The 18187-nt window shown below is 41.5% G+C and overlaps 1 protein-coding gene across 5 annotated transcripts in view; it reads right to left on the bottom strand.

The window, feature by feature from the left end:
• The window catches only part of LOC140484620 (AP2-associated protein kinase 1-like), a 99198-nt gene that overhangs the window by 7709 nt on the left and 73302 nt on the right, over positions 1-18187 (bottom strand). Inside the window, exons 16-18 of one of the 5 annotated variants that reach the window (XM_072583139.1) lie at positions 17314-17340; positions 15837-15941; positions 12279-15278 (exon numbers count right to left, since the gene is read on the bottom strand). The exons of 1 other annotated variant lie outside the window; for it this stretch is intronic. In XM_072583139.1, the coding sequence (XP_072439240.1) occupies positions 15184-15278; positions 15837-15941; positions 17314-17340 (227 nt within the window). In that variant the 3' untranslated portion in view covers positions 12279-15183. Of the gene's footprint in view, positions 1-12278; positions 15279-15836; positions 15942-17313; positions 17341-18187 lie in introns of those variants that run through there. 3 more of the 5 variants (XM_072583140.1, XM_072583141.1, XM_072583142.1) reach the window with 3 other exon arrangements.

The following is an 18187-nucleotide window of genomic DNA, read 5'->3' as shown; positions in this document are numbered from 1 at the left end:
TCAGATGCAGTGGTCAAAATGGCATTGGATTAAACTGAATGACTCTAGTCCTTAATACTTAATTTCCTCAGTTCTTTCTTGTATTAGCAAGATGACTGTGATAGACCAGCTTAACATTCTCATGTACTTAACCATTGGGGTCATCTGCATGAGGAATTGGAGACTTCATCTACTAATTATGTCTTTCAATTAGATTAGATTAGATTAGATTAGATTAGATTACTTACAGTGTGGAAACAGGCCCTTCGGCCCAACAAGTCCACACTGCCCCGCCGAAGCGCAACCCACCCACACCCCTACATCTACCCCTTAACTAACACTACGGGCAATTTAGCGTGGCCAATTCACCTGACCTGCACATCTTTGGACTGTGGGAGGAAACCGGAGCACCCGGAGGAAACCCACGCAGACACGGGGAGAATGTGCAAACTCCACACAGTCGCCTGAGGCGGGAATTGAACGCAGGTCTCTGGCGCTGTGAGGCAGCAGTGCTAACCACTGTGCCACCGTGCCGCCCACAATTAGATCTACATTGGAAAGATTAGCAAATCTAGTCCCTTATACTGAGACTGTGCCCATGTTCTAGATTGTCATAACTAGTCATAGAGTCATAGGAGATGTACAGCATGGAACAGGCCCTTCGGTCCAACCCGTCCATGCTGACCATATATTCCAACCCAATCTAGTCCCAGCACCCGGCCCATATCCCTCCAAACCCTTCCTATTCATATACCCATCCAAATGCCTCTTAAATGTTGCAATTGTACCAACCTCCACCACTTCCTCTGGCAGCTCATTCAATACATGCACCACCTTCTGTATGAAAACGTTGCCCCTTAGGTCTCTTTTATATCTTTCCCCTCTCACTCTAAACCTATGGCCCTCTAGTTCTGGACTCCCCAACCCCAGGGAAAAGACTTTGTCTATTTATCCTATCCACACCCCTCATAATTTTGTAAACCTCTATAAGGTCACCCCTCAGCCTCAGACGCTCCAGGGAAAACAGTCCCAGCCTGTTCAGCCTCTCCCTCGAGTTCAAATCCTCCAACCCTGGCAACATCCTTGCAAATCTTTTCTGAACCCTTTCAAGTTTCACATCTTTCTGATAGGAAGGAGATCAGAATTGCATGCAATATTCCAAAAGTGGCCTAACCAATGTCCTGTACGGCCGCAACATGACCTCCCAACTCCTATACTCTGACCAATAAAGGAAAGCATACCAAATGCCTTTTTCACTATCCTATCTACCTGTGATTCCACTTTCAAGGAGCTATGAACCTGCACTCCAAGGTCTCTTTGTTCAGCAACACTCCCTAGGACCTTACTATTAAGCGTAGAAGTCCTGATAAGATTTGCTTTCCCAGAATGCAACATTTCGCATTTATCTGAATTAAACTCCATCTTCCACTTCTCAGCCCATTGGCCCATCTGGTCAAGATCCAGTTGTAATCTGAAGTAACCTTCTTCGTTGTCCACTCCACCTCCAATTTTGGTGTCATCTGCAAACTTACTAACTGTACCTCTTATGCTCGCATCCAAATCATTTATGCAAATGACAAAAAGTAGATCCTTGTGGCACTCCACTGGTCACAGGAATCCAGTCTGAAAAACAACCCTCCACCACCACTCTGTCTTCAAACTTTGAGCCAGTTCTGCATCCAAACCTTGCTAACCAGTCTCCCATGGGAAACCTTGTCAAACGCCTTACTGAAGTCCAGATAGATCACATCTAGTGCAGTGCCCTCAATCTTCTTTGTTACTTCTTCCAAAAACTCAATCAAGTTTGTGAGACATGATTTCCCACGCACAAAGCCATGTTGACTATCCCTAATCAGTCCTTGCCTTTCCAAATACATGTACATCCTGTCCCTCAGGATTCCCTCCAACAACTTGCCCACTGAGGTCAGGCTCACTGGTCTATAGTTCCCTGGCTTGTCTTTACCACCGTTCTTAAACAGTAGCCCCACGTTAGCCAACCTCCAGTCTTCCGGCACCTCACCTGTGACCATAGATGATACAAATATCTCAGCAAGAGGCCCAGCAATCACTTCTATCGCTTCCCACAGAGTTCTAGAGTGCACCTGATCAGGTCCTGGGGATTTATCCACCTTTATGCATTTCAAGACATCCAGCACTTCCTCCTCTGTAATATGGACATTTTGCAAGGTCTCAACATCTATTTCCCTACAGTCTATGTCTTCCATATCCTTTTCCACAGTATACTCATTCAGTATCTCCCCATTTTCTGTGGCTCCATGCAAAGGCCACCTTGCTGATCTTTGAGGGGCCCTATTCTCTCCTGAGTTACTGTTTTGTCCTTGATGTATTTCTAAAATCCCTTTGGATTTGCCTTAATTCCATTTGCCAAAGCTATCTCATGCCCCCTTTATGCCCTCCTGATTTCCCTCTTTAGTATACTCCTACTGCCTTTATACTCGAAGGATTCACTTGATCTATCCTGTCTATACCTTACATATGCTTCCTTCTTTTTCTTAACCAAACCCTCCATTTCTTTAGTCATCCAGCATTCCCTATACCTACCAGCCTTTCCTTTCACCCTAACAGGAATATACTCTCTCTGGATTCTCGTTATCTCATTTCTGAAGGCTTCCCATTTTCCAGCTGTCCCTTTACCGGTGAACATCAGCTTTTGAAAGTTCCCGCCTAATACCATCAAAATTGGCCTTTCTCCACAGATTTAATTTAAAAACTGAATAAACTTTCAAATCTATTAAGAGTACAACTGCCAGAATGGCGTAAAATATAAATACTTCGCAAACATAAAACCACACGGAAATGGTACATATGAATGATTTAGACTTGAATGTAGGAGGGTTAATCAGTAAATTTGTGGATGACATGAAAATTAGTGGGGTGTTTACTAGTGAGGATACCCTTTGATTACAGGAGGATATAGACAGGCTGGTCAGATGGATTCATCATTAGCAAATGGAATTCAATCCAGGTTAGTAAGGTGATGCACCTGGGCAGGACAAACAAGTCAAGGGACCTTGGTGTGCATGTCCAATGGTCCCTTATGGTAGTGGGACAGGTAGATAAAGTGGTGTTATGGACCAGACTAGACCACACCCCCCCTCAAAATATTTTTAAGGTCGCCTAGACCCTAACGTTTTCTTATCTTTAAAGGTAAATGTAAAGTACCTGTTCCAGTTTTAATGCAACTGGTCAAACTACTTGACGTTATGCAAAATTAATTTAAACACTGTTATTGGATAATGCGCTTTCCAGCACCCCAATTTGCTTATAACGTTGCTGAGTAATTAAAGAATGGGAGTTTCAAGAACACTTGCATCTGTTCATGATAACGCAATTCCAGCAGTGATCATTTCGCTCTGCGCATGGTTTGATGTCCACGCCAAAGTCTCAGCACTGCTCTGCGCATGTGACGATGTTAGCACTGGTCTTTAGTGTCCTTCTGCGCATGTGTTGGTGTCAGTTGCCAACAGAGCAGCAGTTACAGATATTGTACAGGGAGCAGCTTTCTGAGAGACACATTGAGCAGCTTCCTGTGAAAGGTGCACTACTCCTAGATGATTCCTTTCTTTGCAAAAAAATGGAGGGGCATAGTGACAAGAATGTTAGCAAGAAGCAGCCTGGTGATAAAATTGCAGGTTTAAATTAGAGTAGTGCTGGAAAAGCGCAGCAGGTCAGGCAGCATCCAAGGAGCTGGAAAATTGACTTTTCAAGCAAAAGCCCTTCACCAGGAATGAAGGCAGGGAACCCCCAGGGTGAAGAGTTAAATGGGAGGGGAATGGGGCTGGGGAGAAGGTACCCAAGAGTACAATAGCTGGATGGAGTCTTGGCTACCCTCTCCCAGGCCCCCCACCCACTCAGGACAACATAGCTTTCAAAAGTTACAGTGGTTATGATATATGGAATACTTACCTTTATTAGTTGAGGCATAGAGTTTATGAGCAGGGAGGCTATGTTCAACTGTATAAAATGTTGGCTAGGCCATAGTTAGAGTACAGTGTGCAGTTTTAGAATCTAAAGCATAAGAGGGTTATGATTGCACTGGAGACATGCAGAGGAGATGGACCAGGGGATGTTGCCCTGGCTAGAGAGTTTGAGTTAAGAAGAAAGATTGGATGATTGGAATTACTTTCCTTACAGTAGAGGAGACTTGGGTTGGGGCGGCGGGGGAGGGGGGGGGGGCATGCTTGAGATGTATAAAATTATGACTAGCATAGGCTTGGTAGACAAGAAATAACTTTTCTCCTTGGTGGAAGGATCATTAGATTTAGGGATGAAGATTCAGAAGGGAAGCAAGGAAAAAGTGTGGTGGGAATCTGGAACTCTGTCTGCAAGGGTGATAGAGACAGGTTTAAGTAATATTTCAAAGTGCACTTGAAATGCCAAGGCTAGGGACTAAGTGCTGGCAAACCGGATTGCAATAGTTAGGTGTTTGTCTTTAATCAGCACGAACTCAAATGGGCTGAAGGGCCTTTTTCAATGCTGTTGACCTCAATGGCCAATGAATGCAAAATAGGAATTTCCTACAATAGATAATATGAAGGAGAAAAAAAAAAAGTTCAATATGGACAACTTGAAATCCTTTAAAATTACTGTTGACTCCCAAGCATTATAAGAGGTTCAGTGAAGATATTATGTTCAGTGATACACTGGAAAATGATATTTAGGTAAAATCGCTATTAGCAAGATACACAGGAATCTTCATACAGACTATGTCATCCTAAGTTTGCACGAAGTTAAAAATTACACAACACCAGGTTGTAGTCCAACAAGTTTATTTGCAAATACTAGCTTTCGGAGCACTGCTCATTCATCAGGTAGCTGTAGTATCAATATGCGCGATCTCCTTGGAGAACCCCTCCACTTTGAGTTGGCAGTGCTCCAAAAGCTAGTGCTTGCAAATAAACCTGTTTGACTATAACCTGGTGTTGTGATTTTTATCTTTGTCTACCCCAATCCAACACTGGCACCTCCCCATCATAAATTTGCACTGGTGAGGCAATGATTTCAATGGCCACATGGTTTCCAGAAACCAATGAAGGGTTTGAATCAGTTACATGTCCAGTTATATTATACAAGTAAAAGTTTAGAGAAGTGGTCACACTGTAGCTCAAGGGACTAGAGGAAAGAAGGGAACAGGTGACCACCATACAGTGCAAAAAGAGCAGGCAGATATTGCAGGAGTCCCCTGGGTCACACTCACTAACTGGTATTCCATTTTGGAAGTTGATGAGGGTGCAGATACTTTGGAGTGCTATCAGAGCCAAGCTTCTTGCAGTGCAAGAGAATTGACTGCACAGGGAGGGAAGAGGAAAGGAACAGCAATACTGATAAAGGTTTCTTCAGTCAGGGGAGCAGAGCGCCGCTTCTGTGGCCAAAGATATGACTCCAGGATAGTGTGTTGCCTCCTGGTGCCAGGATCAGGGATGTCACTAAGGGGAAGGTGATAAATTAAAGGTCATGGTAGACATTGGTATCAATGATATGGGCAAAGTGAGAAATGAGGTCTTGCACCAAGAATTCAGGGAGCTAGACAGTAGGTTAGAGGGCAAGACATCAAAGTTTGTAATTTCTTGATTACTTCCAGTGCCACATGGTAGCAAGTATAGAAATAGGAAAATAGGATAGACGAATGCATGGCTAAGGAGCTGGTGCAAAGGACAGTATTTCAGGTTCTTGGATCATTGAGACCTTTTCTGGGACGGGGTGAATTTTGACGGTATTAGGCAAGAACTTTCGAAAGCTGATTGGAGGCAGATGTTTGCAGGTAAAGGGACGGCTGGAAAATGGGAAGCCTTCCGAAATGAGATAACAAGAATCCAGAGAAAGTATATTCCTGTCAGGGTGAAAGGGAAGGCTGGTAGGTATAGGGAATGTTGGATGACTAAAGAAATGGAGGGTTTGGTTAAGAAAAAGAAGGAAGCATATGTCAGGTACAGACAGGATAGATCGAGTGAATCCTTAGAAGAGTATAAAGAAAGTAGGAGTATACTTAAGAGGGAAATCAGGAGGGCAAAACGGGGACATGAGATAGCTTTGGCAAATACAATTAAGGAGAATCCAAAGGGGTTTTACAAATATATTAAGGACAAAAGGATAATGAGGGAGAGAATAGGGCCCCTCAAAGATCGGCAAGGCGGCCTTTGTGTGGAGCAACAGAAAATGGGGGAGATACTAAATGAATATTTTGTATCAGTATTTACTGTGGAAAAGGAGATGGAAGATATAGACTGTAGGGAAATAGATGGTGACATCTTGCAAAATGTCCAGATTACAGAGGAGGAAGTGCTGGATGTCTTGAAATGCATAAAGGTGGGTAAATCTCCAGGACCTGACCAGGTATACCCGAGAACTCTGTGGGAAGCTAGAGAAGTGATTGCTGGGCCTCTTGCTGAGATATTTGTATCATCGATAGTCGCAGGTGAGGTGCCGGAAGACTGGAGGTGGGCAAACGTGGTGCCACTGTTTAACAAGGGCGGTAAAGACAAGCCAGGGAACTACAGACTGGTGAGCCTGACCTCGGTGGTGGGCAAGTTGTTGGAGGGAATCCTGAGGGACCGAATGTACATGTATTTGAAAGGCAAGGACTGATTAGGGATAGTCAACATGGCTTTGTGCGTGGGAAATCATGTCTCACAAACTTGATTGAGTTTTTGGAAGAAGTAACAAAGAAGATTGATGAGGGCAGAGCAGTAGATGTGATCTATATGGACTTCAGTAAGGCGTTCGACAAGGTTCCCCATGGGAGACTGATTAGCAAGGTTAGATCTTATGGAATACAGGGAGAACTAGCCATTTGGATACAGAACTGGCTCAGAGGTAGAAGACAGAGAGTGGTGGTGGAGGGCTGTTTTTCAGACTGGAGGCCTGTGACCAGTGGAGTGCCACAAGGATCGGTGCTGGGCCCTCTACTTTTTGTCATTTACATAAATTATTTGGATGTGAGCGTAAGAGGTACAGTTAGTAAGTTGCAGATGACACCAAAATTGGAGGTGTAGTGGACAGCGAAGAGGGTTACCTCCGATTACAACAGGATCTGGACCAGATGGGCCAATGGGCTGAGAAGTGGCAGATGTAATTTAATTCGGATAAATGCGAGGCGCTGCATTTTGGGAAAGCAAATCTTAGCAGGATTTATACACTTAATGGTAAGGTCCTAGGGAGTGTTGCTGAACAAAGAGACATTGGAGTGCAGGTTCATAGCTCCTTGAAAGTGGAGTCGCAGGTAGATAGGATAGTGAAGAAGGCATTTGGTATGCTTTCCTTTATTGGTCAGAGCATGGAGTACAGAAGTTGGGAGGTCATGTTGCGGCTGTACAGGACATTGGTTGGGCCACTGTTGGAATATTGTGTGCAATTCTGGTCTCCTTCCTATCGGAAAGATGTTGGGTTCAGACAAGATTTACAAGGATGTTGCCAGGGTTGGAGGATCTGAGCTACAGGGAGAGGCTGCACAGGCTGGGGCTGTTTTCCCTGGAGCATCAGAGGCTGAGAGGTGACCTTATAGAGGTTTACAAAATTATGAGGGGCATGGATAGGATAAATAGACAAAGTCTTTTCCCTGGGTCGGGGAGTCCAGAACTAGAGGGCATAGGTTTAGGGGGAGAGGGGGAAAAAAAAGAGACCAAAGGAGCAACTTTTTCATGCAGAGGGTGGTACGTGTATGGAATGAGCTGCCAGAGGAAGTGATGGAGACTGGTACAATTGCAACATTTAAGAGGCATTTGGATGGGTATATGAATAGGAAGGGTTTGGAGGGATATGGGCCGGGCGCTGGCAGGTGGAACTAGATTGGGTTGGGATATCTGGTCAGCATGGACAGGTTGGACCGAAGGGTTGTTTCCATGCTGTACATCTCTATGACAGGTTGTACCTAAACTGGACAGGGTGGTTCGCTAGTGCTACTCAGGAGGATTTAAACTGGAATGGCAGGGGATTGGGAACCACTGCAGCATGTCAGCTGGTGGAATGAGGGGGAAGATAGATGTTACAAACAGTAAGTCTGAAAGGACGGACAGGCAGGGACAAGTTAATGAATATAATGGGGCTGATGGGCTGAAGTTTGTTTATTTCAATGCAAGGAGTATTATTGGTATGGCAGATGAGCTTAGAGCCTGGATCACTATCTAGGACTATGAAGTTGTAGCCATTACAGAGACCTGGTTGAGAGAGGGGCATGAATGGCTGTTTAACATTTCAGGGTTTTGAAGTTTCAGATGAGATAGAGAGGGAGGTAAAAGAGTTTAATTATTAATCAGGGAGGACATACTGGAGGATTCATGCTCTGAGGCAATATGCATTGAACCTTTCATATTTTTGAACTCTATCACCCTGATGGGTTATGCTATAGGCCCCTCAACAGTCATCAGGGTATTGAGATATGTAGGTAGATTATGGAAAGATGAAAAAAAACCCAATGGGGCTGTCATAGTGGATGACTTTAACTTCCTCAATATTGACTGAGACTTCCTGAGAGTAGGAGACTTAGATGGGACAGAATTTGGGTGATCGATGAGGGAAGAGAAGTGGATGGTGTTTACATGCATTTTAGTAAGACTTTCAACAATGTTCCTCATGGTAGGCTCATCGAGAAGACTAAGATGCATGGGATCCACTGTGACTTGGCCGTTTGGATTCAGAATTGGCTTGCCCATAGAAAACAGAGGGTATTTTTCTGGTTGGAGGTCCATGACTAGCAGTGTTCTGCAGGGATCTGTATTGGGACCTCTGCTGTTTGTGATTTATATGTGACTTGGATGAAAACGTAGGTGGGTGGGTTAGTAAGTTTACAGATAACACAAAAATCAGAGGAGTTGTGGATAGTATAAAAGGTTGTCAAAAGATACAGCAGATATAGATCCAGGCAGAGAAATGGCAGATGGATTTTAATCCAGGCAAGTGTGAGGTATTGCACTTTGGAAGATCAAATATTAAAGGGAAAGTATACAGTTAATGGCAGAACTCTTAACATTGAGGTACAGAGATATCTTGGGGTCCTAGTCCAAAGCTCCCTGAAAAAGTGGCCACACAAGTAGAAAGGGTGGAAAAGGCAGCATGACAATGCTGCCCCTTTAACAAAATTATTTTGCCCTTGCCCTGCCGAGGGGGGTCGTAAAGGTAGAGAAACCGATATAGAACATAGAGCAGTACAGCATAGTATAGGCCCTTTTAACCTACTCTAAGATCAGACTAACCTACATACCCTTCATTGTACTATGTACCTGTCCAAGATTCGCTTAAGTGTCCCAGATGTCTGAACTGGCTACTTTAATTGTGGCTAACAGATACTGTCCAAGGCAAAAATCAGGAAAAAGGGCTTTTAGGTTTGTTTAAGAAAACACTTGAACAACAAAAGGGGAGAGGCCAGTTCTCCCAGTCCAAGGATTTTTCTAGTTTGGTTTGAGCTGGGAACCCAGAGAAGCTGCCGGAGTAAAAACAGGCTCCATGCTGATCCTCTCTCTCTCTGTGACATCTCTCCTGTAGGAACCTGCATTTGAATTTAACTTTTTGCGAAGGGGTGTGTTCATGGGATGTTGCAGGAACTGGATGTTTGCGCGTTGAGCTGGAAGGTTCATTTTGACTTTTCGTCACCATACTAGATAACATCTTCAATGAGCATCCGGACAAAGCACTATGTTTCCCGCTTTCTATTAATATGTTTGGGTTTCTTTGGATTGGTGATGTCATTTACTGTGGTGATGTCATTTCCTGTTCTTTTTCTCAGAGGGTGGTAATTCGGGTCCAAGTCAATGTGTTTGTTGACAGAGTTCTGGTTGGAATGCCATGCTTCTAGGAATTCTCGTGTGTCTCTGTTTGGCTTGTCCTAGGATGGATGTGTTGTCCCAGTCGAAGTGGTGTTCTTCCTTATCTGTATGTAGGGATACTAGTGAGAGTGGGTTATGTCATTTTGTTGAGAGTTGATGTTCATGTGTCCTGGAGGCTAGTTTTCTGCCTGTTTGTCCAATGTAGCGTTTGTTACAGTTCTTGCACGGTATTTTGTAAATGACATTAGTTTTGCTTGTTGTCTGTAAGGGGTCTTTCAAGTTCAAGTTCATTAGCTGCTGTTTTAGTGTGTTGGTGGGTTTGTGGGCTACCATGATGCCAAGGGGCCTGAGTAGTCTGGCAGTCATTTCCAAGATGTCTTTTGATGTAGTGGGGAAGTGGATAGGGTTTCTGGACACGTTTTATCTGCTAGTTTGGATTTGTTGCTGAGAAATGGGCGGTCTGTGTTCATTGGGTACCCATTCTTTTTGAATACACTGTATAGGTCATTTCCCTCTGCTCTGCATAGTGCCTCTGTGCTGCCATGTGTGGTGGCTTGTTGAAATAATGTTCTGATGCAGCTTCGTTTGTGGATGTTGGGATGATTCTGTAGTTCAATATTTGGTCCGTATGTGTTGTTTTTCTATAGACGCTGGTTTGAAGTTCCCCATTGGCTGTTCGCTCTACTGTGACATCTAATAATGGCAGTTTGTTGTTATTTTCCTCCTCTTTAATGAATTTTATGGCAGTAAGGGTGTTATTGATGGTCTTGAAGGTTTCCTCTAATTTGTTCCGTTTAGTGATGACAAAGGTGTCATCCACGTAGTGGACCCAAAGTTTGGGTTGGATGGTTGGTAGAGCTATTTGTTTGAGTCTCTGCATTACTGTCTGTGCTAAGAACCCTGATGTTGGAGATCCCATGGATATTCCATTGGTTTATCTATAGGTTTTGTTATTGAGTGTGAAGTGGGTGGTAAGGCATAGGTCTACTAGCTTGACGATACTGTGCTTGCTGATGAAGTTGGTGGTGTTTGGTGTATGTGTCTTTGGGTCTTCTAATAGTGTAGTCAGTGTTTCCTTGGCCAGGTTGATGTTGATTGATGTCAACAGCGTTGTTACATCAAAGGAGATCATTATTTCATCCCCTTTTATCTTAGTATCTTTGATGGTCTTCAGGAATTCTTGGGTGGAGTGGATGGAGTGGCGTGAGTCTTCTACTAAGTGTTTTAGTCTTTGGTGTAGCTCCTTGACCAATCTGTAAGTGGGTGTTCCAGGTAGCGAGACTATGGGTCTGGGGTGGGGGTTCTCCTGGTTTGTGAATTTTGGGTAATCTATACAAGCATAGTGTGTTGGATCCATCTGGTTTCATTTTTCGGAAGTCAGTCTTATTTATTTCTCTAGATTTCTGAAGGGTTTTGAATAGGGCTGTGATTCAGACAAGCCAAACAGAGACACACACGAGAAGTCCTAGAAGCATGGCATTCTAACCAGAACTGTATCAACAAAGATACTGACTTGGACCCCATTTACTACCACCACCCCGCCCTTCTTCTCCCCCCCCCCCAGAGAAAAACAAACAGGACATGACATACTATATGAAATGACATCACCAACCCAAAGAAACACAAACACAAACACAAACAGAAAGCAGGAAACATCAGCAGTGCTTTGTCTGGAGGCTTACGTATGATGTTACCTAGAATGGTTACGAAATGTCTGAAAATGAACCTTCCAGCTCAGCGAGCAAACCTATATCCAGAACCTCACCCTGAGCAATAAATCTTCTCAAAACTCGATGTTGCAGGAAATTGAAATAACTTTGTTAAGTTGCAGAGGATATCATGTCAGTCAGGTTTTCAAATAGCTATTATCCTAAATTCAGTTTTCTCTTGCTCGTGTTTCATTCAGTATTCTGTAAATTAATTCTGTTTTGTTTGAAACTGAGCGGTTGGACCAGCTGCATCACTCCTGGAATATCCACTCTACCTGCATAAAATAACTAGAAAAGTTAGGATTTGGACTACCTTCTTGAAATGTTTTGAGGGGTGTCTGGCCTGATTTTTAACAGCGGTGTATGGCATGCTTGCCTTTATTGTTCAGGGCACTGAGTACATGAGTCAAGAAATGATGTTGCAGCTTTATAAAACATTGGTTAAGGCACACTTGGAGTATTACATTCAATTCTGGTCATCACATTACAGGAAGGATGTGGAGGCTTTGGAGAGGGTGCAGAAGTTTAGCAGGATACTGCTTGGATTATAGGGTATGAGCTCGAAGGCAAGGCTGGACAAATTAGGGTTGCTTTCTCAAGAGTGGTGGAGACTGAAGGAAGACCCAATAGAAGTTTTATAAAATTATGAAGCATAGATTGGGAAAAAAGATTGTCAACTCTGAGTTGAAATGTCTGATACTAGTAGGCATGCATTTAAGGTGGGGGGGGGGGGGGGGTTCAAAGGCGATATGGGAGGCAAGTTAATTGTTTTTACACAGTGTCAGATGTTTGGAACGCACTGCCGAGGGTAGTTGTGGAGACAGAAATGATAGGAGCATTTAAGGGTCTTTTAAATAGGCAAGTGAACAAGCAAAGAATGGGGGGGTATGGACTATGAGCAGGCAGAAAGGATTAGTTTAGTTTCGCAGCATGTTCAGCACAATATCATGGATCGAAGGGCCTGTTCCATGCTGTACAGTTCTATGTTTTAGATGAGAACCAAAACATATGAAGGAAGGAAGGATAAAAGTAGAGGAGCTGCATTATCAGCAAACTAGAGCCAGTCTTGGGTGAAATACAGACTGTGCCTGTCGTGTGTTGGGGGATAAAAAGCAAGTAACGTGAGACAGATGTTGCAATGATGTGGATTAAGCTTTAAATTATTTTGTAACCTACCAGACAGCACTTTACACATTTCCATGATAAGACTGGCTCTCCATACTGGTGTATAAAATAAAGAACTGTAACTTGATTTCCTGAGTCCTCTTATCAATTTATTGAGTTGTTCAATATCAGCAAAATTTTTAAATTGATATCAATCCTGATTATAATATGAATTTTACAAATCACAAAATGGTATGTTGAATAATTCACTACAATTACAAATGCTCCAGAAAGTTAAGAAATACTACAAAATTGTTTCTCCGAAAGTATTTTTCAAACCAACAACCCTGTTACTCAGATGGACAGAGAGAGCAAGAAAAGAGAGAGAACATCACCTCTAATTTGCTTCAAGTCACAAACACCCTCACTTGGAAATATATCACTATTCGTCCAGCAACACTGGATTAAAATCCTGGGAACTGCCTCCCTAATGACACTTACCCTCATTACAGAAGTTGCAGTGGTTCAAAGTGGCAGCTCAGCACCACCTCTGAAGTGCAGGTAGGGATTGGCAATGAATGCTAGTATCATTGATGGCCATATCCAGAGACTCTTTTTTAAAATATAAAAAGGTAAGATATTCTCCCTGAAATGTGACTGCATTTGGAATGTCATAATTCTACACTCTTAGTAGAAACAATCATAACTCAGACTGTCCCTTGTTCTTGCACAGCACAAAACTCTAACAAACATTCCCGCAGTAAACTAATAGCATGGTGCAGATATACAAAATTAATAAACCAGGAAAGCGCTATTTCATGTAAATGTGAAAATGTTTTCAAATTTATTTACAACATATGTATGTTTTAAATAATCACATTTTAGTCATCCATTTGTTGCAGTCATTCAACACTAGCCTAGTGGTAACACATTCAAAATAACAAGTGCAGAAATACTGCATCACACTTCAGGCTCACACCCACCAGTAATAGCTACTTGATAAACAGGGAAGCAGGATCTATCCTGAGATTTAATCACAATGAAAAAAATACTGCAAAGCTTTATATTCTAAAAAACCCTGTTAAACCAAGCAATTTATTAAATAGTCAACATTGCACATTGAGACATCTAGTAACAGTCCTCATATTAGACATAAGACATCAGGAAGATGACTATTCCATCATTATCTTCACCCCTATTTGAAATATTTACAGCTAACCTGGAAGTTGTAACTTTACTGCTATTTCATTTATCTAATCTATATTTATCTAGCAAAGTTACCTGAGTCACCTTTTGTAAAAGCTCATCACCTATTTAAGATACACAACAGCCATCATTCAAATAACTAAGCTTCTATTTTGGTATTCATTATAGCTACTTTGATTAATAATCCTACAAAAACAGTAATTGAAAATATGATCATTTGAAATCTAACTGACTAAATCGAGAGCCAAATTCTCTACTGAATAAATGGAAATGATTACTTTCTCTTTTACTCCCAAGAGTTGTACAATAAATTTTGGGGATTAATTCAATCTATATTGAAATCTCAAAATCCTCATGTGGTTTAGAACAAAATGTAGGAAAGATAGGATTAGACAAATGTATAATATTTTTTACACCATCGACAAAGGTTGTTTTACTCTCTAGTCAAAAATAAAGAACTTACTGCAAATAAAAAGCAACTTTTAAAATCATGTTATGGAAGATTATTTGTATGCAGCATTGATGTATTGCACTCAATGCTACTTAGCCCCATGTGATTAGATGACACTTCATTTGTATGGCTGTACATCAAGTTAAAACAGGTTATTCAAGTTGAAATTCAAAATAACAAATGGAAAGAAGAACTAAATAACAAATAATTGAAATTCTGCTATTAACATTCAGGTAATGAAATTAAAACAATGTTAGCAGGGAAAAAAAGTATCTTTACAAAATACTTGACAGCAAAAGTGACCAATTAACTGAAGAACATTATTACTGCATTGCAAACAAAGGCAAAGTAATTAAAGCAGTGCAAAATAAGCTGCATGTTTTCACATTGGTATGTAGGGAAGTGTCATGCAAGTTAGTATCAGTCCTCAATGCCACTACAAGTTCAGGTAGTAGAATCCAGGCACTGTTAACTTAAATCGTTCCCAAATTACAAAATTAAACTCAAAGACAAACAAGGTATTCAGTACTGCAGTTTCAAATTAACTAATCAATCACTTTGCAGAACTAAAGAATATTAGAGCAATGCACACTTTTACCATACAATGCACAAAAATGCTGAGGTATATTGAGCCAAGTTCCTGCAAAAAATCATTACAACACAAGACAGGAAGGTAGGAAGAGGATTTCGGCAGGTTTTAAAAGGTGGAAGGATATCCAAGCAGTTTTCTGGTATATGCATTTTAACGGCACACAGGCAGGTACAAGGTGAAGGAAGGCCTTGATAAATAGTCATTTATGTTTTAGTAGAATCTCCATTGCATCTTGTTACAATCATGTCTTGGTAGGCGTGGCATTCAACTGAGGTATTTTGATTTTACCATGCTTTCTTTGGAATGGGGTTTCTACTCAAGGGTGCAGGCAAGTAATATGCAGATAGGTTAATGGCAGGGTCATTAAAGGTCAATAAGCTGATCCACAAGCAGAAAAGACCTAGCTAGACCAGGAAGACTGTTCTCTGAACTCCCACTGCGGTTCTTTGAATGACCACCTGGAAAATTAAAAAATATCACTTTACTAGGTTATTTATAAGCATCACACACAACTGGATTTTGAGATCTACAAGTTATTCCTAATTACACTCTCACCATCAGAATTGGAATCATGAGTTGTTGATAGATGAAGTGCTAAAGAACTCAAAGGATAGACGTGATCAAGTAGGGAAAACAGAGTCGCACAATCTAGACTGAAAGTAGCAAGAATGGGAGAGAATGGCACACTACAATGAATTTACAGTGTCAAATTATTCATAATACATGGGGCCTATAATGAGCCAAAATTCTGCCAGTGAATTCCCAGATGAATACAACACTTGACAGCCTCTCAATAATATGAACGGTTGTTAAATTATGTAGGGCTTTACCTTCCACCAACCCAGAATTATCACCAATAAGCTATGCACATTCTAGGGTACTTACCAATTACAACCAATTGAACTTTTACAGCTTTTATTTTTGTACACTTTTCCACATTAACTCAAAACTAATGTCTCCTGGGTTTCAGAATAAGCAAAGTTCATTACATTAAATCATCTGCCATCTCATCTTACCAGTCTGTTTAGAAGATACAGTAGGGCTAAAAGGGTCAGCGCTGTCAGCTGAAGCAGGTGCAAGGATGCTGGGATGTGAAACTGAGTTATCCCCAGTACAGTTACCTGAGAAGGTGCAATAGGAATAGCAGAAGAAAGAACATGATGACTCAAAGAGGTAGCAGGACAGAAAAGTGAGCAAAAATACAGCAAAATCCATTCTATAGAACATTGAATTTCTTTAAAAAAAAAGTTGCGTAAATTCACTTAAAAAACAAAATCATATTGGACCGTTTGTATTTTCTTTGAGGTGACCCTTTTAAGTTTTATTTTTTGTGAATGTGTCTACAAGTAGATTCAAGTACATTTGATATTTTGCACTAAAACAAATCAAAATAAAACAAAAAACATTCCCCATTGATAATCGCTAGGTAACTTCAAATTTTAAAAATCATTTCAAGAATACAAATAATGGGAATGCCAATCCATTTACAATGAAATAAATTATTGGACATTCAATATCCAGTCACAGAAAGGAAGATTTAGTGTTAAGGCTATTTGAATAGGTCCTAGTCCTGTCAAAACAGCAGCTGTCCTAATGGCTCATGCCAGTACATTTTCTGATTAGCAGAAATGGATAGAAAATCGTTGGGTTTATTTCTGCTGTGCTAGCATTAATTCATCTGCTAATGGTAAGGGTTCTGCAATATAATCTAGCAACCCTGGACTGGGTAGGGGGAAGTATACACTAGTGTTCAGAGCTCTGATTGGGTGAAATATTTACTATTAAAAATATCAATCTATGGAAAAGGATTGGGTTCAGAAGCGACAGCTAATATGCTAGTCAGGGGGTGACGTGGTGGCTCAGTGGATAGCACTGCTGGACCTGGATTTGATTCCAGCCTCGGGCAACTGTGTGTGCAGTTGCACATTCTCCCAGTGTCTGCGTGGGTTTCCTCCGGGTGCTCCGGTTTCCTCTCAATCCAAAAATGTGCAGGGTGGGTAGTTGGCAATGGTAAATTGGCTGTACTGCTCAGGGATGGGTAAGTCAGGTGTATTAGTGAAGGGTAAATGTAGAATAATATGCTAGGGGAATGGGTCTGGGTGGGTTACTCTTCAGAGGTACATTAGGCCAAATTGCCTGTTAAGGAAGGATAAAAAGAGAGGGAGTGGCCCAGTGGCTCACTGGTTAGCACTGTTGCCCCCCCCCCCCCTCCCCTTTTTACTCCAGCAGCAGAAAGGAAGGAAAATTTGCATAGATATAAAACACCAACAGTACTTTTGAAAACAAAGTATATTTTGGGTACACAAACATCAAAACTTTCTCAACATTTTGCAGTTATAACCACAACCCATAATCAAACAAATTACTTTGCATGCAACTATATCAATGGAAGGATTATTTAAAGCTTTTGACTAATTTTGAATCATGCATTCCATTTTAATGAATCTCACTTTCTAATTAGATCTTAAGAAACAAGGCAGAAGTTCTCCTTACCGTTTCCAAAACAAATCAACAGGTCAACTGTTTGACAGCACAAGAAAAATTAAACAAAAATGCTTATTTCACCTTGAGAATAATAGTCAAAGTCACCCCCTACATTGTGGCTATGTTCATTTGTTCTCAGATGAGGAACCATGTGCCATCTACTCCTCCCACTTGAAGATCTGAATAAGCAAGACTTCATTTTGGACCAAGCCTCTTTTTCCTTAAAAATAATTTATCCTTATATCATCCAACACTCATAAATCAGTTTTATTCCCACCAATAAATACGGGTTACAGGTTTACAGAAAGATCCTGACACCATATTCCAAAATTAAGGTTTTATTCATTCATGCGATGGCTGGCTGGGCCAGCATTTACTGCACATTGATAATTGCCCTTGAGAAGGTCTGGAACAGGAACGACTTCAACTCAGGCATCTGGCCCAGAGGTTGTGACACAACCACTGATCGCAAGAGTCTCCACAGTATTTAAATGACCAAGCCAATTCAGTTTCTGGTCACAGGTAATCCCCAGGATGTTGATTGTAATGCCACTGAATGTCAAGAGGAGATGGTCATTGGCTAATACTTGTGTGTTGCAAATACTACTTGCCACTTATCAACCCAAACCAGGACATTGTCCAGCTCTTGCTGATTTTGGACACAGACTATTTCAGTATGAAGAACTGTAAACAGTACTGAACAATCACAATCAGCAGTGAACCTGACCTTGTATAAGAGGAAAGATAGTTGATGAAACAGAAGATGGTAGAGGCTAAGACACTACCCTTACAAATTCATGTAGTGATGTCTTGGAACTGGGATGACTAAATTCCAATAGCCACGAACATTTTCTTTAACACTAGGTATGGCTCCAACCCGTGG

Source organism: Chiloscyllium punctatum, chromosome 13, assembly GCF_047496795.1.
Source record: "Chiloscyllium punctatum isolate Juve2018m chromosome 13, sChiPun1.3, whole genome shotgun sequence".
Lineage (NCBI taxonomy): Eukaryota > Metazoa > Chordata > Chondrichthyes > Orectolobiformes > Hemiscylliidae > Chiloscyllium > Chiloscyllium punctatum.
This window is presented reverse-complemented; position numbering and strand designations above follow the sequence as displayed.